Raw genomic sequence first — 19,231 nt, 5'->3', positions numbered from 1 at the left:
AGAAGCGATCGCAGGCCGGAGGGCGCCGGAGTTGTGCTAATTATTTTTGTTTAAAATCATTATTGTTGTATTGTTTCACTGTTGTTTTTGTCCTGGGTTAGGTGGTGGTTCTGGTGGTGGACTACAGGTGCACCAGCACCTGTAGGGTGAGTTTAAAGGCCCTCTGGTCCTTTTTCTTTCTTATTTTATTTACATTTCAGTTTTCCCCTTGTTTGTCCTGTTTTGTACCTCTCCTCCCCTTTGTATCCTACCCTCCCCCCCATTCAATTACTCCTACTGTTTTGAGTGTTGTATTGCCGGCTAGCCCTTGAGGCGCGGCAGGCATTGCATTGTCGCGTGTTTGTCTGACTGTATTTTCCTTGTCCCTATCCACCTTGTATTTGTTAGTTCACCCCCTAAAAACTGCCTTTTGTTTCTGTTTCTTGTTTTGTGTCGCCAACTGGGGGACCTTTGCTGGCCGGCTTGCTGGCTGGTTGGCTTGGCCTGGTCTGCTGGCGGGGCTCGCTAGCTGGCTAGCTTGGCCTGGTCTGCTGGTGGGGCTCGCTGGCTGGTGGGCCTGGTCTGCTGGTGAGGCTTGCTAGCTGGTTTGGCCTGGTCTGCTGGCGAGGCTTGCTAGCTGGTTGGCTTGGCCTGGTCTGCTGGTGAGGCTCGCTAGCTGGTTGGCTTGGCCTGGTCTGCTGGCGGGGCTCGCTAGCTGGCTAGCTTGGCCTGGTCTGCTGGTGGGGCTCGCTGGCTGGTGGGCCTGGTCTGCTGGTGAGGCTTGCTAGCTGGTTTGGCCTGGTCTGCTGGCGAGGCTTGCTAGCTGGTTGGCTTGGCCTGGTCTGCTGGTGAGGCTGGCTAGCTCTCTCGGCCCTCAAGCTTGGCAGGGTTTTGTGTTGGTCAGTGCCCCTTTTGTTTTCTCCTTATTTTCCCCTCACCTAAATTTGTTTGTTAGTTTGCCCCTCCCCCGCACCTTGTTTGGTTTTTGTCTATTTTTGTCCTTCCCCTTCGTGTCTTTAATTATTTAAAAAAAATATATATATATATTCAAAATCCTTGTGTCCCTTCCCATTGTTGATAAGATTAGTTTGGTGCTGTGCTAGATAGTTTGTTGTGTGTCCCGTGCTACTGGTAGGACCTGTTCAGCACAGCCTGGCTGAGCCTGCTAGTTCCTCGGCTGTTTTACACCCCCCTCCTTCTTCTCCCTCCCCCCCTCTTCCCCCTTTCACTGGTGTTGGGCTGTAAAGGGAGTGGGCCTCCATCATGTCAGCAGCACAGGCTGGCATGAGGAGGCACCATGCAGTGCGCCTCCTTCTAAAGGAGAAGGGAGGAAAAATAATGGAGTTATCCCGATTGGATTTCTCCAGAAAATTCCTCCAGAAAGAGCTCGGCTTTCATCCCGCGCAGGTAAACTGCATCTTAGCCCTCCCCTATAGGAAGGGCTTCGATGTCAGTTTTGCCAACGCCAGCTTCCTGAGGGAGTTCTGGGGGAAACTCCAGAACGCCCTGAACACCCAGGGGTCCCTCACAGCAATGTTTGAGGTGACCAAGCTGACGGATAATAGCATTATAACCGTTATTATCCGCATGTACAATGAAACCGTACAGCCGGAGGACGTTGCAGTATGGCTGGACAGGTACTGCAACGTGAAGGGCCCCCTGATCCAGGTAAAAGACCTCGATGGGATCTGGACAGGGGCCTGGAGGGTCACTGTCCAGCAAAGGGAGGACCCTGGGGGCTATGGTGGGTTGAAAGCCATCCCATCCACCATAGTCCTCGGAGAGAACAGGGGCCATGTTCACTACCAGGACCAGCCCAAGCTGTGCCGTAAGTGTGGTGAACATGGCCACCTTGCAGACGCCTGTCAGAAGGTCGTCTGCATGAAGTGCCGGGAGGTGGGCCACCGCTACGAGGAGTGCACGAACGGAAGGTCGTGCAACCTCTGTGGCGAACGGTCCCACCTCATCCGCGACTGCCCCTCCTCCTGGGCCAACAGGGCCAAGGCGGGAAGGAGGGAGTGGGCGGCCGCGGACCGGGCTTCCGAGCGCCAGAGGGCTGGAACGGCAGTTGCCGAGGTGGTAGTGGAGGAGCCGGTGGTGGTGGAGGAGGAGGCAGTAGTGGTGGTGGAGGAGATAGTTGTGGAGCCGGTGGTGGTGGAGGAGATAGTTGTGGAGCCGGTGGTGGTGGTGGCTGTAGTGGAGGGCGCGGAAGGTGTAGTGGTGGAAGAAGTGGGAGGAGAGGACAAAACCCTCCCCACCCCAATCCCCCTGCCCCAGACTAATGTGACCCCTGAAGGAGAAAGGGCCGAGAAAGACGGCTCCGGAGAGATGTTCAGTAAAAGCTCCCCAAGTGGGTCAGATATTATAGGGTCGGTGTCGGAAAGCACCATGGAGACTGTGTCAGAAGGTACGGGAGAGGAGGGGGAGATTCTGAAGGAACACCTCCCCCTACGTAAAAGAAACGCTGAGGAGCTCTCTGACCCCGAACAGGGTGAGGAGAAAAAAGGAAAGGTGGAGTGGGAGAGCTCTCAGGGGGAGGAAGAACCCAGAACCTTCCCCTCCAACTCCCCCAATCAAGCCTCCTTTTTAAGCCCTATTTTAACCTCCTCTCCCCTCCAAACTCCCTTACCCCGGAGGGAGAGAGAGAAAGTCCCTGAGAACTAACCCCCTTTTAACTGCTCAATGCTTCTTCTTTTAGCACTGTTTTTACTCACCCCTTTTATGGCTTTTAAAATCACCACTATAAATGTGAGGAGCGTAAGAACGGTAACAAGAGCACAGTCGGTTTTATCCTTTTTAGAAAGGTTTAACTCTGATGTGTTTTTACTACAGGAGTGTGGTCTACCCTTTTTATCCTCTTACAGGAAATGGGAGGATAAGTGGCAGCACGGGCCCTCCATTTGGAGTGGTTCCAATTTTAACAAGAACGACGGTGTTGCCATTTTAATCAAGACCCCACAGGTGGTGGTGAAGGGGAGCACGGTGGTGGTAGGTGGGCGTGCTCTTTTAGCCAATTGTACTTTTATGGGGAGGGATTTTAACGTGCTAAATGTGTATGGTTTTAATGACAAACATGACCGGTGCACACTTTTAGAAGACCTGCAGTCCCACATGCTAGGGAGGGATCCTCTAGTGGTGGGTGGGGATTTTAACTGTGTTTTAAGTAGAGCAGACAGGAGAGGGGCAGGAGGGGATTTTAAGGTAGACAGGTCAAGTGTTTTATTGCAAGGGCTGTGCAGGGATTTTAAACTGACTGACTGTTTCAAAACCCTGCATCCAAGAGAGGAGGGCTTCACCTGGACCAGTGGTGACGGCACCAGAGCCTCTCGCATCGATTATCTGTTTACCCGGGACTGTCCCCCAACTGATGCTAGAATAACCCCTGCTTTCTTCTCAGATCACGTAATGCTGACGTGCACCCTTTCACTATCTTCGGGTGTGACTGTGGGAAGAGGGCCCTGGAAATTGAACTGTTCCCTTTTAGAAGATGATAAAGTAGTTAGCCAGTACAGGGAGCAGTTCAGCCAGTGGCAGACGCTACAGGACTTCTTTGACACGCGAGCACAGTGGTGGGAAATGGTGAAGGGAAGGACGAGGACCTTCTTTAGAGAGATAGGAAAGAAAAAAAGTAAAGAAAAAGATAGATGCATGGTGGGACTGCAAAAGCGACTGGAAAGGTATTTTAACCTATGCCAACAGGGCCTTGATTTTAACCAAGAAATTAAAGAAGTAAAAAAGGAAATGGCATTTTTAGCTGAACAGAGAAGCAAGGGGGTTATTTTAAGAAGTAAGGAAAGGGAATTAGAAGAGGGGGAGAAGTGCACTAGGTACTTTTTTAAGAAAATAGTTAGTAAGGGTAGGTTAATGACTCGTTTAAAAAATAAAGATGGGGTTTTAAAAACAGATACAGAAGGAATAAAGGAAGCAGTTGAGGATTTTTATGGGGAACTGTTTGGGGTAAAAGATGTGTGCGAAGAAACAATGGGGGACCTTTTAACATACATCGACAAGACCCTACCCAAGACAGACGACCTGACAAAAGACCTGACGAGGACCGAAATCGAACAAGGACTGAAACATTTTAAGAGGGGTAAATCACCGGGGGAGGACGGCCTCCCTTTGGAGTTTTATTTGACCTTTTGGGATGTTTTAGCCGACGAACTTCTGACTGTTTTTACCGACTTTGAACATCTTGACAGATTACCTGACAGTTTTAGAGTGGGGATCGTGACTCTTTTATATAAGAAAAACGACAGGACTGACTTGAAGAACTGGAGACCGATAACCCTTTTAAACTTTGATTGTAAACTTTTTACCAAGGTTTTAACACTCAGAATGTCTTCTGTTTTAGGGGAGGTGATCCACCCGGACCAAACCTGTGCCGTGCCCGGAAGGAAGATCACGGACAGCCTGATACTGATCCGAGATGCCATCTGTTATGCGAGAGACAGAAACATGCGGCTTGTAGTCCTAAATTTAGATTTTGAAAAAGCCTTTGATCGGGTCTCGCACCAGTACCTCTTTAAGGTACTGCAAAAAATGGGTTTCCCGGACAGGTTCTTAGCTTGGGTGGGACTGCTGTATGGGGACATCACCAGCAAAATCCTTGTAAATGGGCATCTGTCAAAAGCAGTGGGAGTACACTGCGGCGTCCGTCAGGGCTGTCCGTTATCTCCTCTTCTGTTCGTAGCCTGTATTGAACCACTGGCACAGGTCTTGAGAAGGGACCAAGGGATCAGTGGGGTGGGTATCCCGGGGAGTGGGGGGATGACCGCCAAGTGCGTCTTTTATATGGACGACGTCAACATTTTATGTACCGACCTTTTATCTGTCGACAGGACTCTGGACAGGACTGACTGGTACGGTCGAGCCTCTGGGGCGAGACTGAACAGAGACAAGACAGAGGCCCAATTCTTCGGACCGTGGGCAGACCCAGACTTGACCAGACTACCTCTGACAGTTAAACTAACGGACATAAGGGTACTGGGGGTAAAGTTTGACCGGGGGGGAGGAGGGAGTGGTAACTGGAGTGGAATCCTGGGGACCGTAAGACAGAGACTGGGTTTTTGGGGACTACGACAGCTGACTCTTGAGGGCAAGGTTTTAATCATTAAAGCTGTGATTTTACCTGTGCTTTTATTAATCAGTTCTGTTTTTATCCCCCCTCGAAGGAGTATTTTAGACCTGGAGCGAATGCTTTTCTACTTCCTGTGGGGAGGCAAGTGGGAGAGGCTGAGGAGGGAGGTGGTCAAGAGGCCCAGGTCCAAAGGGGGGAAAGGCTTGCCTGACCTCTACTTGTTCCTGGGCAGCCGCTACACAGCGTTACATCTGACTCTTGCCACCTCCCCGGTCAACAACAAGACTCAGGCCCTCGCACGGTTCTGGCTGGGATCATACCTCAGGACTCTGAGGCTGATCCCAGTCGACCTGCGAGCCCCAGTCTCTTTCCTGCTACCCCCGCCCTACGTCCAGCTCCAGAAGTTTTTAAGACATTTTAAACTGGAAAAAGAAACAGTCACGGTCTTAACAAAACACCGCTCTCTTCTCTCTCTTGTGCAGGAGCGGGAACCAGTATGTCCAGTGCGCGGGCTCGCTATAGGTGAGCCCACAACGGTTTGGCGCAACGTGGCCCATCCTGCTCTACTGAATCGGCATCGGGACCTGTCCTGGATGGTCGCCCACGAGATCCTCCCGGTCAGGGCCGTTATGCACTCACGGGGCATGGCGAGGACATCCGCGTGCCCCCGAACAGGCTGCGGCCAAGAAGAATCGGTGAGGCACATGCTCTGGGAGTGCAGAGCCGCCAGGGACCTGTGGAAGGAAGCAGGCCCCCTGATTACCTCGTGTCTGCCAGCAGGGGAGGACCTAACACCTCAGCTCGTGCTATATGGGGTGGGCCGAAGGCCCACTTCATCGAAGACCTTCACCAAGCTCTGGCCCACCCTCACGTGCCTGAAGGAAGCACTGTGGTCCTCCCGCAACCTGCTGGTAGCGAAAAACGTAGAGACCACCCCCCAGGCAGTGGCCATGGTAGCCACGGAAGCCCTGGGGTGGTACGAAAGGAAGGGGGCCTCGACCCCAGGCGAAGGGTCCCCCACAACACCCTAGGTCCCGGCGGCCACGGCCTGACAGCGCTGCGGCGCCTAGGGCGATGCGCCTAGGGGAGGGATCTCCTCTGGGCCCCAAAGGATGGGACGATGGTCTATTCAGAGGAGCAGGATGAGGTGAGCTTGATAAAGACTCACCCCGCTCCTGTACAAAGGACTGAAGACAGCTTTTTAACAAAGTGGCTTTTTAACATGTTTTTCATGTCTTAAAAATGTTTTACCTTTTTAGATCATTAGTACACATTTTAAATGGCTTCTACAGATTTGATATTTTTACAAGGAAAGTACTTTTACTCATGGTTGTTTTAACTAATTGATTTTAACAACATGTACTTTTTAACAAATTCAAATGTAACTCTCAAATGCTGTGTTTTATGCCTTGTTGCCGTTTTTATGTGTGTAAATGATGTAAAAAATGTATGAGCTGTTTTTAAAGGAATTGTGCCAATAAAACTTTTCCAAAAGAAAAAAAATGAATAATAATGAGTAGTTATTTATGATGTATAGTGATTTGTAGATCAGTCAGTTGGCAGTCGTCTGCAGCGTTGAACAAGCCCAATAGCAAACCAATCAGGCTGTTGTTCGATTAAATGATGCTTCAGACGCCATTGATCACGTGCTGCTAATAAAGTCATACAGGCGTCAGCACACTGCTTTGAATGATTGTTTAGTGATTTGGACGCATGGCTCGTAGCTCCGGTATCAAACGTAACATCCATATCGAAAAGTTGACAGAACATAAAGGAGCAAGCAGGTTGATTTTCTCTTTTGACTTGAGCCCACGGCAAGAAGGCACCAGAGCCTACCGTGCTAACGGGTTCCCACTAGATAACACAATCACACAGTTCATGAAAAGCATGAGGTGAAGCTTGAGCTAGATATCAACCTAGCATGACCTTCCTAGATATCGAGCTAGTTCCTAGTCCCTTCCCTCAAGTCAGTGAGTCAACACAGGAAGGAGCAATGGATGGATAGTTAATTTATTTCCAAAGCTGCAATGATGGGACACACACAGTATGGATGAATGATCAGTAGTGACGGGATATAAATAGCACTCCCACAGCAATTCTACATAAATCTGACCTATAAATATACAAAAAAACAGTTGAAATGTCTATCAAAGTTATTGTGATCGTATGGTGGATTTAACAATTCCTACTAATTCCTAATTTACTACAATAAAAATAAATACATTATTTCCAAGTGTCTCATATTCACAACATCAGAATAAACTGTCATCTTAAATGATCAAATTAACCTGAAAGATTACTCAATGTCTCCCTCTGGTGGCGAAAAGGTATAAGTATAAGAAGTATAATTCACCAAAACTAACAATACCGGGCTAATAAACTCGCTGGTGTTCATGAGTTTATAAAACATATACTTTATACATTTGTCATAAATTGCCTGAATTGATGAGACACACAGTGTGGATGAATGATCAGTAGATGACAGAATAAAAATAGCAAACCTAAAGAAGATGCAATTTTCAGTTTGCTACCAAATTGAAAGAGGGAACCTTAGCATAAAACCCACATGGAAAACTGATATTCGGCAAATAACATACAAAGAGAGGCTTATTTGACGCCAAACCAACAACAGCAGTTACTAAAACATAAATAGCTAATGTATGATTTAAAACGTGGATTTTATGATGTAATGTCAACTTTATACATTTCTATCCCAGGACCACTCAATTTTCAAATTCTCAAAAAATCTGCTGTGGATTTTCAGATTCCCATACCTTCATCACTGAGTGTATTACACCGAGTGTAATGCAAACACACGAGCAGCGCAGCAGTGTAAGGTACGGTATCTCAGTGCTACAGGCGTCACTACAGACCCTGGTTCAAATCCAGGCTGTACAATAACAAGCCGTGATTTGGAGTCGCAAAGGGCAGCTCCCAATAGGCCCAGCATCGTCTAGGTTAGGGTTTGGCAGAGGCAGGCCGTCAATGTAAATAATCATTTGTTCTTAACTGACTTGCCTAGTTAAATATATTTTAAAAATGTAACTTCATTACACCGTTACACTGGCATACAAACTCAGTAGCACAGAGTTGATCATCCATATGACGTGAAAATACTGCATTGTGGGTAGTATGGAAGAGTTCACAAAACAAGTGAATAAATATGTAATAACGAAAAAGCATAACTGTTTGTACTTATAGGTAACCATATCGTGTCTACAACTAGCTTACCAAGTCTTTAACCACAATGTATTGTTACACTGGTGAGTAAAAACTCATGCTCCCTACACTTTAACTTGTTGTCTGATGATAAAATATACATATTACTCAGCTGCGTTACCCACTCCAGTCAACAGATGGCGGTCTGGGAATTTAAGGTTATGCTGTTGGCGTGACATATAATCTAGTGGACGGAACGCTCCTTTTAACAGCAGCAACAACTGTTAGTCAGACACCTGGGTAGCTTGCTAGACAAAATAGCCCAACCAATATTGCTCTTTAGACGCTTTAGTGTATTTTAGCCACTGTGTTTTAAACCCACTCCTGTCGTCTAGTTAGTTATCCGATTTCATTTCATATTTACAGTGTTGTTATTAGTCAGCTAGCGGTCTGGTTAAGTTAGCATTAGCCTAGCTAACATCCTCGACCATGTGGTCACTAAGCTACTCTCCTGATGAAGAGGAGGAAGATATCACAGTAAAACAAGAAGTAGAGGGCGAGGCCGTTACTGTGAAAGAGGAGGAGGATGTTACAGTAAAAGGAGAGGAGGAAGAGAAAGAGGGTCTGTGGCTGAACATTGTCGTGAAAGAGGAGGAGGGAGAGAAGGATGTTACAATACAACAACAAGTAGAGGGTGAGGCTGTTACAGTGAAAGAAGAAGAGAAAGACGTTTCAGTGAAAGAAGAGGGAGACGCGTTCAGAGTGAAAGAGGAGGAGGATGTTACAGTAAAAGGGGAGGATGAAGCAGTTTATGGAGTGAAAGAAGAGGGGGAGATGACTGTTACATCGGAAGAGGAGGAGGAAACTGGATATCTCGGCCCAGTTTCCCAAACGCATCTTAAGGCGTCCAATGGTTCTAACAATGAATTTAGCCATAAAATGGTTTTGAGAAACCGTTCCCGGATTAATAACACTAGTAAGTACTGTCTTAAAAACAGAGGCACAAACTCTGCAGTTGTTGAATTGATGTTTGGTGTTAAGGCGGAAATCTGCAATTGCTACATCCATATTTTGACTTTTAAATTATGTATTTTTAGCCATTGATTCTTGAAGAATATAACACATGCCTCATGAGCTTAGTTCAACTGTTGTACCCCCATCAGAACCCCAAATAAGCTTTTTTTTACTATAATGTTTAGAAACAATGTAAATCAACACTGTATAGCCTCAACATGGTTAAAACTATAATGTTGATATCATGGATGGTCAGTCCTTGCATCCATAGGTCTGTCTATGAATTTGAGAGTAGTTACATTTCTCCAACCCCATAATCATTGTATTACCAAAACAGTGGTGGAATGACAGATTTGTTATTGTTTGATCTGCAGATTGCTGGGTTGTGTGGATTTTTTAAACAAACAAAATGGCTGCCCAGAGACTTGGTTTGGTAAACAGCTGAGGGATGGGGGAAGGAGAAGTGTAACCACTCTCAAATTCATAGAGAACGATATTGTAGCCACCGTAACCCAACATCTAGCGACATCGTCAAGAAGTAAAGACATCTTGGCGTAACAGTTATAAGGTGTTGTCTTGACGGTCGCTGGACCCAGGTTTGAGTTCAGCTCAGGGCTACCCCCAGAATTCACTACACTATGAATAGAAGGACTGGCCATAGGTAACTTTTTAAAGGTAACTTTTATTGCCATTGCCAACTATGTAAAAAAAATAGCCTTACATAAAGCCAACACATGCAAACATGACATTCTGCAGGTAGAAAATATCCTGATAAAAATAAATATCCTAGAAATCACATTGGCTGCACATGGCCTGTCTACAACAAACTTGAAACATTGTATCAACTATCAACTGGGTCAGGAAACTCGGGTAGCAAGCTTGCAACATTGTATACAATATGCTCAGTTTCCTGCCCTCAGACTTTGTTTACTTACTGTTTGGAGGTGAAGAAAAATTACTTTGAGAAGCTCCACAACTCATTATTGGTGGTGCATTAGGACAATCAGAAATAATATCAGACATCCCCAAATGGGCACATTTATAGGCCTACATTTGTGTGCATGCCAGGTAGACTAGTCCTACTACAAAATGCGTAATCAGGTGTGCGTCCTTACTCAACATTGACAAAAGACAATGAATAAATTGACAAAACCATCCCCGCATCTTGCGGGGTAAGTCTGGGTGGTCTGCCAGGGGCCGTTTAATTTAGTATCCGTTTGGGTCGGTTGGGGGATGATTGTATTTCCCCATAGTATGTTGTACCGAAGTTGACCGACTGAAAGGGATTGTAACTTTGATTATAATTACTCTTCCCTTAAGGAGGGAATCGAGGTTCAACACCTGTTTGTCCCTTTCCTGGGTTGGTGAAGAGCGGTATTACATTTTAAGGAATAAATCCGAGCCTCACTCTCATCACCTGTGGACGGTGGTGCTTCCAGCGAGCCGTGGATTTAATAGTATGTTGTACCTAGTTTCCCTCCTTCAGGGAACAGTAGTTATAGTCATAACATGACGATTTGATAGTATGTTGTACCTAGTTTCCCTCCATCAGGGAACAGTAGTTATAGTCATAATGTTATGCTTGTCATATGATGAACTTCAACTTAAATACTGCATCTTGCTGTCGGACAGTTTTTTGTATTCTGAAATGCACTCAAACTATGTATCGTTTAGTGGCTCCTTATGTTATGCTGGGAAAACAGTTTTCATGGGCACAGAAATACTAAATAATTTCAGAGTTTGCTAAATCCAATGGTTTTTAACAAGAGTCATCTTGTAATCCAAGATGGCGTAGCATTAAGACCCGTTTGTTATAAATGGAATGTATTTTTAGTCTATTTTTGTATATATTGCAATATATTTCACTCTTTTAACATTTTTTTATTAAATATACCTTCCGGCAACACGCCTCACCCATTATGAAACGGATCTGCTATTTATTTATTTAGACCTTATAGCTAGAACCTCCATCAGGAGCTAGCCATCAGAAGCTAACCAGCTAATTAGCTACTAGCTATTTAGTCATTGTTATCCACTGCTAGTGGCCTTTACCTTTTTAGCTCAGACACCAGCCGCTTTTAGCCTGGATAATACCTGCCAGTCTGCACAGCGCGATATCAACCCTGATCATATCGGACTGTTTTTCTCCACTAAATCACTGTGTTCCTGCCGTTAGCTCTGGACCATTACGCCGGATAATCGCAGCTAGCTAGCTGCCACTGAGTGGCCCAACCCCGAAGCTAGCCCTGAGCCAGGCCCATCTCCCGGCCTGCTCAGTGGACCCTATAATCACTCGGCTACACAGCTGATGCCTCCCAGACTCTTCACTAAGACGACTAGAAGCCACTACATCACCGGATTCCTGCCGTAAGCTCTGGATATTTGCACCGGATTGGCTATAGGGGCTAACACCCTTGTCCCGTAGCTAGCACCAGTTAGCCTCAAGCCAGGTGCATGTCCCAGCTAGCAAACAAAATGACTCCAGCTACAATACCCCTTTTGCCAATTGGCCTGGACCCTTTGTCGACACGGAGCACCGCAGATCCATCAAGACTGGTCTGCCGACACAATTGCGTCCGGTGTGCCCTCAACCAGCCTTTGCCAGACGTCGGTGACGTCCTTGTCCCGAAGTTAGCACCAGTCTGCCCATTCATCGCCTGTTTACCTGTTGTTGTTAGCTGATTACCCGCTGTTGTCTTAGCTAGCTCTCCCAATCAACACCTGTGATTGCTTTATGCCTCGCTTTACTCTTTATCCCTAGTCCCACTCAACATGCCTCAGAGAACTCTTTTGTCCCACCTCCCACACTTGCAGTGACCTCACCTAGCATAAGTGGTGCCTCCAGAGATGCAACCTCTCTTATCATCACTCAATGCCTAGGTTTACCTCCACTGTACCTGCACCCTACCATACCCCTGTCTGTACATTATGCCTTGAATCTATCCGAACACACCCAGAAATCTGCGCTTTTTATTCCCTGTTCACAACGCACTAGACGACCAGTTCTGATAGCCTTTAGCCGTACCCTGATGTTGATGTTCTGACTATCCTACCGATCCTTGACTTTGGCGATGTCATTTACAAAATAGCCTCCAACACTCTACTCAGCAAACTGGATGCAGTCCTTCACAGTGCCATCCGTTTTGTCACCAATTCCCCATATACCATCCACCACCACATATTCGTTGCCAAAGCCACTGGCTCCAGGTCATCTATAAGTTTTTGCTAGGTAAAGTCCCCCCTTATCTCAGCTCGCTGGTCAGCATAGCAACACCTCCTTGAAGGAATTGCAATTGGAAGGAATTGCAAAAAATCGCTGAAGTTGGAGATGTATCTCCCTCACTAACTTTAAGCATCAGCTATCTGAGCAGCTTATCGATTGCTGCAGCTGTTCACAGCCCATCTGTAAATATCCCATCCAACTGCCTACCTCATCCCATGTTTTTATTGACTTTTTTTGCTCTTTTGCACACCAGTATTTCTACTTGCACATCATCTGCACATCTATCACCCCAGTGTTAATTTGCTAGATTGTAATTACTTCACTACTATGGCCTATTTATTGCCCTTCCTCCTTACTCCATTTGTACACACTGTATATAGATTTTTCTATTGTGTTATTGACTGTACTTTTGTTTATCCCACGTGTAACTCGGTGATGTTGTTTTTGTCACACTGCTTTTCTGCTTTTATCTTGGCCAGGCCGGGCCGCAGTTGTAAATGGAACTTGTTCTCAACTGGTCTACCTGGTGAAATAAAATAAAAAGTCTTTACTTTATTGACAACACCCAAATGGATACTGTCATTAACGTGGTTCTTCAATAATTACACATAATTCTTAATACTGTAGCAAACATATTAAATAGGACATTCAAATGAGCCTTACAATTATAATCCAAAGTAGTGTGAAATGTACTCATAAGCAACCTGGAAATGGAGGTTACTCCCCTGAGTTTTCCCCCCATTCACATTCAGAATACATTGTGAAGAACTAAAATCATTGCTCACCATATTTGCTCCAGGCAGATATACTACATCCATAACTATCGGTTTCCTCATTAGCAAGGAGGAGTTTATGCAATCAAATTGCCTTCGTGCCGCAATTCTAGCGAACACAGAAAGGGGCCGATATTGGAGACCAAAAGTCGTCTGGCACACTGCTTAGTTTCAACAACGTGAATAACTTATTTCTAGTTTCTAATCTTAGATGTTACTACTAATGTGAAAACAAGATAATGACTATTCTTGCTCATTTTAAGACAATATTCAAATCATTTTAACATTCATTACAGTCAATTGTCGTACAACATCATGGCTACGCTATTGGCATCACCTTTTACAATGGATTTCCACTGTTGTGGGTCTTTAATCATCTGTCTGACTTTGTTGTTCACACAGGAGAGAGACGGGACTATTGTGGATCCTCTGGGGAGCCTCAACAACCTCATGATGCTGACGGGGCAGAGAAGAGTCTCTCCAGATCAGAACACCTCAGGAAACGCCTGCAGAGACCCACAGGGAAGATAACTCACTGCTGCTCTGACTGTGGGAAGAGATTCACCTCATCAGGCATTAAAATTCATCAGAGAACACACACAGGAGAGAAACCTTACAGCTGTGTTCAATGTGGCAAGAGTTTTGGTCAATCTGGCCATCTGACTCAACATAGGAGAATACACACAGGGGAGAAATCTTATAGCTGTGATCAATGTGGGAAGAGTTTTGGTCAATCTGCAGAGCGGACAGTGCACCAGAGAACACACACAGGAGAGAAACCTTACAGCTGTGTTCAATGTGGGAAGAGTTTTGGTCGATCTTGCCATCTGACTCAACACAAGAGAATACACACAGGAGAGAAACCATTTAGCTGTGATCAATGTGGGAAGAGTTTTGGTCACTCTGGAGAGCTGACAGTGCACCAGAGAGCACACACAGGAGAGAAACCTTACAGCTGTGTTCAATGTGGGAAGAGTTTTGGTCGATCTGGCCATCTGACTAGACACCAGAGAATACACACAGGTGAGAAATCTTACAGCTGTGTTCAATGTGGGAAGAGTTTTGGTCAATCTGGCCACTTGACTCAACACCAGAGAATACACACAGGAGAGAAACCTTATAGCTGTGGTCAATGTGGGAAAAGATGTACAACATCTGGGTCTTTGACTCTACACCAGAGAACACACACAGGAGAGAAATCTCATAGCTGTGATCAGTGTGACAAGAGATACTCTGATAAAAGATCTCTGCTCAAACATCAGAAAATACATACATGAAGGTGTTGTTTCGTGATATCAATGAAATTATGTCACAATATAGAATATTTAAACATTGTAGTAGGAGTATTTTTAAGGAATTTCACAATGTAGAACCCTAAACGTTTGCCTCATTGAATTGATTTTAGCGTAATATGGATTTTAGCCTTGGGGGAAATCCAGGCTCTGAATTGAAAGAGTATATTTATGTGACTTAACAAAAATTGATTCACAAAAAAAGAGCTGTGTTACACTTATCATGTAGGTGACCTGCTTGAATCAAAATACAACACTTAAATGCAATTCTACAAATTGTCCTCTAACCAGTGATGAACACATTATTCCCAGATTCCGTGTGTTTTTTGAGCTGTTAGTTTTAACAGGACGTGCAACCTCATCTCCCTCCTCTCGGCACAATTGATTTCAACATGATATCGAGGAGTGATGACAAATAAGTGTTGCGTTCCTTTGTTTAGCGACCCCTAAATTGAAGTTCATCACTCCAAAATGTAGCTGACTGTCTTCGGCAGGTTGTCCTCTAACCAATGAGCTAAAAGATCTCCTATTTCTATGTGTTTTGTTAGTTGTTAGTTGTTAGTTTCAACAGCATGTACAACCTGATTTCCCCTCTAATCGATATCAGTGATTTATTGCTACTTGTCAAAACCACAGCGTTTTTTGTGCTTGTGTCCATGGGGAGGACAACTTGGTTTCTGATTGTCTCAAGGTGTGGCAGTCAAAAGTTTTGTTTTGTGTTTAGCCAGTGAGTTGCCATGGATCTTTTTTTGACTGTTTTTCCGTTTTGGAGATGAGTTTTGTTTGGGCTCGTTCCAAGTGGACGAGAGTTCTAGAAGCAAGTGAGTTTTAGGAAGACGAGAGTTCTAGAAGTGAGTGAGTTTTAGGAAGGGAAAAAATAAACTTTTCTTGTTTTTAATTGTTGATAGGCAGAAGACACCATATTTAAATTGATGAAGGTGAAGCATTGTAGTTGATTAGAATGTGAAATGGAAGTTGTTTTCTGTTGGTGGTGAGCATTCTCTTAACCTGTTACGACTAGACGTTCCGCTACATCCCGATGAAATTGCAGAGTGCGAAATTCAAAGAAATTATTTGAAATATTTAACTTTCAAAAAATCACAAGTGTAATACATCAAAATCAAGCTTAACTTCTTGATAATTCAGCCACCGTGTGTCAGCTTTCAAAAAGGCTTTACGGCGAAAGCAAACTAAGCGATTATCTGAGGACAGCGCCCCATGATACAAATGCATGACCAACATTTTTCAACCAGGGAGGTGCGACACACGAAAGTCAGAAATAACAATATAATTAATGCCTTAACTTTGAAGATCTTCTTCTGTTGTCACTCCAAAATGTCCCAGAAACATCACAAATGGTCCTTTTGTTCGATAAATTCCTTTGTTATATCCCCAAAATGTCCATTTATTTGGCGCGTTTGATTCAGAAATACACCCGTTGCAACTCGCCCAACATGACTACAAACAAAGTTACCTGTAAAGTTGGTCCAAACATTTCAACCAACTTTCCTAATCCTTCCTCAGGTATCCTAAAACATAAATAATCGATCAAATTTAAGACGGAATATACTGTGTTCAATAGCGGATAAAATCAACGTGGAGTGGGCTCCACGTAGTGGAAGCCATAGGAACTGCAGCCAGGTGCCTCATAAATATAGTTTCCCATAGAATGTATTTTGAAAATACAGTGACCTGAAAAAAAATGGCCTGCATGGTTTGTCCTCGGGGTTTCGCCTGCCAAATAAGTTCTGTTATACTCACAGGCATTATTCAAATAGTTTTCGAAAATTCTGAGTGTTTTCTATCCAAATCTGCAAATCATATGCATATCCTAGCTTCTGGGCCTGAGTAGCAGGCAGTTTGGGCACGCTTTTCATCCGGACATGAAACTACTGCCCCCTAGCCCAAAGAAGTTTAAGGTGTTTACAGTCTTTGGTTTTTCCATTTATGTTTTGAGGTTGGACTTTATAGCTTGTTAGCACGTAGGGCACACTGATTGGTGTCACCTCATTCGTCAGTATGTGTTACACCTGTGCTGGCTTGTCCATCTTGTTACTCGGAAGGTGTTTCACCTGAGCTGGTCCAGGTTCTATTTAAGAGTGTCTGGCCCAGTGCTCCAGTTGTCTTGATAGATGTGGAGTGTCAACAACTTTAGTTGCGCTACCCTTTTGGTTTGCTTCCTGTCTTTAAGTTTGTTGTGGGTTTTTCTTTTGTTTGCCTCTTCTTGGGCAGATTTAATGGGTATCATTTATGTCCCAGTTGTTAACAGTCAACTTTCAGTGGACACCGTGAGAGCAAGATTGTTATAATACTTTTATTGCATCAAATGGTTGTTTTATGCAACAGAATACAGACACACTATTGTGTCTGTGTGTTCTACTGAGGATAGGCCTCTGGGAGATAACTGACATAACTGAGATTGTTAAGGGAATTTTTATCAATAATGACTAATTATGTATACATTTCAATCAGGACTGACTAATCAGAATACTATTATGTTACTGTATATGTTTGAATTTTCTTTTTAATCTTAGTACTGAATATAATGTGTGCAAATATAATCAAGAATTAGAACAATGACTGTCTGTACCATGGTAGAAATGAATGAATTCATAGCCAGACTGGCTAGAATGCTTATCTACACCAGCTGTCCTGAGCTCAAGTCATATATCATCTTAATAGGGAAAGACGATGTGAGAACCATACAGCCTTTGTATTAGAGCGGAGATGGCACGGGTTGGTGCTGAAACTAATGATGTCATTTTCAGTTTATAACCTGCGGTAAAATGTGTAAGGAGGAGTACTCTCGTGAATAAAATCTGCTGTTTGACTTTAAGACTGGGCTCTGTCCATTACTATAAAATAACGGTCTTACAAATCCTTATGAATTGACAGAGTGTTTAATTTTAATTTGGTGTTAAAACATAGAGCACTTTAATTCCTGCAACAGAGATTTACAATGTCTTTTGGGTGATTAAAACCTAAAGAGAGAACATTCCAGAGCATGAGTTAATGTTTCTGTTCTGTATGGTACCAGGGAGAGATGACCCCAGGTTCTCTACACAAAGAGTACTGTTTTTACAGCAGATACCTATAATTCTCAGCAGACAGTATCTTTCATACAAATCTTAATCTTGTGACCCATTCTATACATCTGTTGTTCGTCATATATGGTTGAAAGGGGTGTATCTTGGCTGTAAAATACCTTTGTACATTTGTCTCGGGGCTCTCAACGAATCATCTGGGGGTGATTCGTCGACCAGCCATCATTTATCATAGATCACTCAATTTATTAACTTTATATATGTTTGTTGTATTGCCCTGCTCCCTTATTAAGTGAATAAAGATTTAATTTAAGAATAACTCTGACTTCTGTGTTAAGTTTGTCTCATTGGATATTAAAGTAATTAACAAACCACATTTGGCGATGGGGACGTGAATCTTGACTTGGTGACTGACGACCTGGGTAAATGACCTGGCTCCAGACAACCTGGCTAAATGGAGCACGAGAGATCCTTCTAACTTGGGATCTCAGGGAGACCACACTTCGGGAACTGAGCAGATGAACCCACCTTTGATCTGAGTGGATACCACAACTGAAACCTAGTTTAAAAAAATAATGAGGTGATCGAAACACACAAAGTGTAGTTTTTAGAAAAGCCTCCTAGGCTCTGAGTGTGTATTCCTGTGTGAGGGGGGCACCTTGGAGGTGTAAACAGGGCCGAGCCAGCTATATGTGTTTACTAGTGGAGACCATTTATGATATAGTATAAGCTAGTAAAGTGCACCTGTAATTGTTTTAAACCTGTCATTATTTTAAACCTGTAATTGTTTTAAACCTGTACCCCATTTTAGAAGTATTGAAAGATGTAAATGTATGAGTTGCATTATCCTAGGAATTAACCATGACATAGAAATGTGAAAATATTCCTGCAGGTTCAAATATTGTTGAAAAACAACTAATTGATTAGGTACGTTTGGAAATAGCATTGTATGACTGTGATATGAGAGTTGTATGACTGCGATATGAGAGTTGTGTAACTGCGATATGAGAGTTGTGTGACTGTGATATGAGAGTTGTGTGTCTGCGATATGAGAGTTGTGTGACTGAGTCTTAATCTGAAGTTTGGATAGTAACATAGATCTATAGTTCCTCACAGAGATCTATAGTTCCTCGCAGAGATCTATAGTTCCTCGCAGAGATCTGGACTGTCAAAATAGTAGGATGATGTCCTCACCCCTGCCTCGCCTCTACCTCGGCTAGGCCTAATTCTCTTTTTGTCTATATCCATTCCATGGACTTCATTCATTTCTGAGAAGATAATTTGCACACATTTGTATGCTAATGGTTTTCAGTTTGTATTGACTGCTATGTAGGTTTGAGTTTGAGTTAATTTTATTTTTTACAGGGACAGTGCACATTAATCAACGTTTCAGTAAAAGTGCCGGTTTTAGCCAGCCGGCTAATTTTCAACCGCAGTCCCTGGGCAGGTTATTAAAAACTATTACAATATAGACGATCATTGAGCAGGGAGCACACGCAGAGCAACATAGGACAAGCAATACATAGCATACAAACAGAGCAACATAGAACAAAAATCAGCAAGACAAAATTCTTAAAAGCAACAAAGTGTTTCCACACCTCACAAGCTACAGACAACATGGAAAGCGGCAATACACAGTTAGGGATTATGATCACAAATCTGATTGACCT

The 19,231-nt window shown here is 44.0% G+C and overlaps 2 protein-coding genes across 3 annotated transcripts; both read left to right on the top strand.

Moving 5' to 3' along the window:
- Positions 1 to 1,037: 1,037 nt before the first annotated feature.
- LOC116374172 (uncharacterized) lies at positions 1,038 to 6,559 on the top strand. 2 transcript variants are annotated; one of them, XM_031824633.1, is made up of 3 exons: positions 1,038 to 2,470; positions 2,844 to 2,967; positions 5,539 to 6,559. In XM_031824633.1, exons 1-2 carry the CDS (start codon positions 1,243 to 1,245, stop codon positions 2,924 to 2,926), a joined length of 1,311 nt encoding a protein of 436 aa, XP_031680493.1. In that variant the 5' UTR covers positions 1,038 to 1,242; the 3' UTR covers positions 2,927 to 2,967; positions 5,539 to 6,559. The 2 variants fall into 2 exon arrangements, with proteins under 2 accessions (XP_031680493.1, XP_031680494.1); XM_031824634.1 differs by having other exon boundaries at positions 2,844 to 2,971.
- On the top strand, positions 6,177 to 17,874 carry LOC109875756 (zinc finger protein 2 homolog). The gene is made up of 2 exons (XM_031823866.1): positions 6,177 to 6,203; positions 13,738 to 17,874. The coding sequence occupies exons 1-2, from the start codon at positions 6,177 to 6,179 to the stop codon at positions 14,500 to 14,502; spliced, it is 792 nt and encodes a 263-aa protein (XP_031679726.1). The 3' UTR covers positions 14,503 to 17,874.
- The last annotated feature ends 1,357 nt before the right edge of the window (positions 17,875 to 19,231 follow it).

This window comes from Oncorhynchus kisutch, linkage group LG5 (assembly GCF_002021735.2).
Source record: "Oncorhynchus kisutch isolate 150728-3 linkage group LG5, Okis_V2, whole genome shotgun sequence".
NCBI classification, from domain to species: domain Eukaryota; kingdom Metazoa; phylum Chordata; class Actinopteri; order Salmoniformes; family Salmonidae; genus Oncorhynchus; species Oncorhynchus kisutch.
The sequence above is the reverse complement of the archived record's forward strand: the minus strand, read 5'-3'. Positions and strand labels throughout refer to the sequence as shown.

Bases quoted from the DNA above. Each gene is read 5' to 3' on its own strand.
- LOC116374172 (XM_031824633.1), top strand. From the start codon at position 1,243: ATGTCAGCAGCACAGGCTGGCATGAGGAGGCACCATGCAGTGCGCCTC. The intron at 2,471-2,843 runs GTGAGGAGAAAA...ATCCTCTTACAG, and splicing joins GCTCTCTGACCCCGAACAGG to GAAATGGGAGGATAAGTGGC.
- LOC109875756 (XM_031823866.1), top strand. From the start codon at position 6,177: ATGGTCTATTCAGAGGAGCAGGATGAG. The intron at 6,204-13,737 runs GTGAGCTTGATA...AAACGCCTGCAG, and splicing joins ATTCAGAGGAGCAGGATGAG to AGACCCACAGGGAAGATAAC.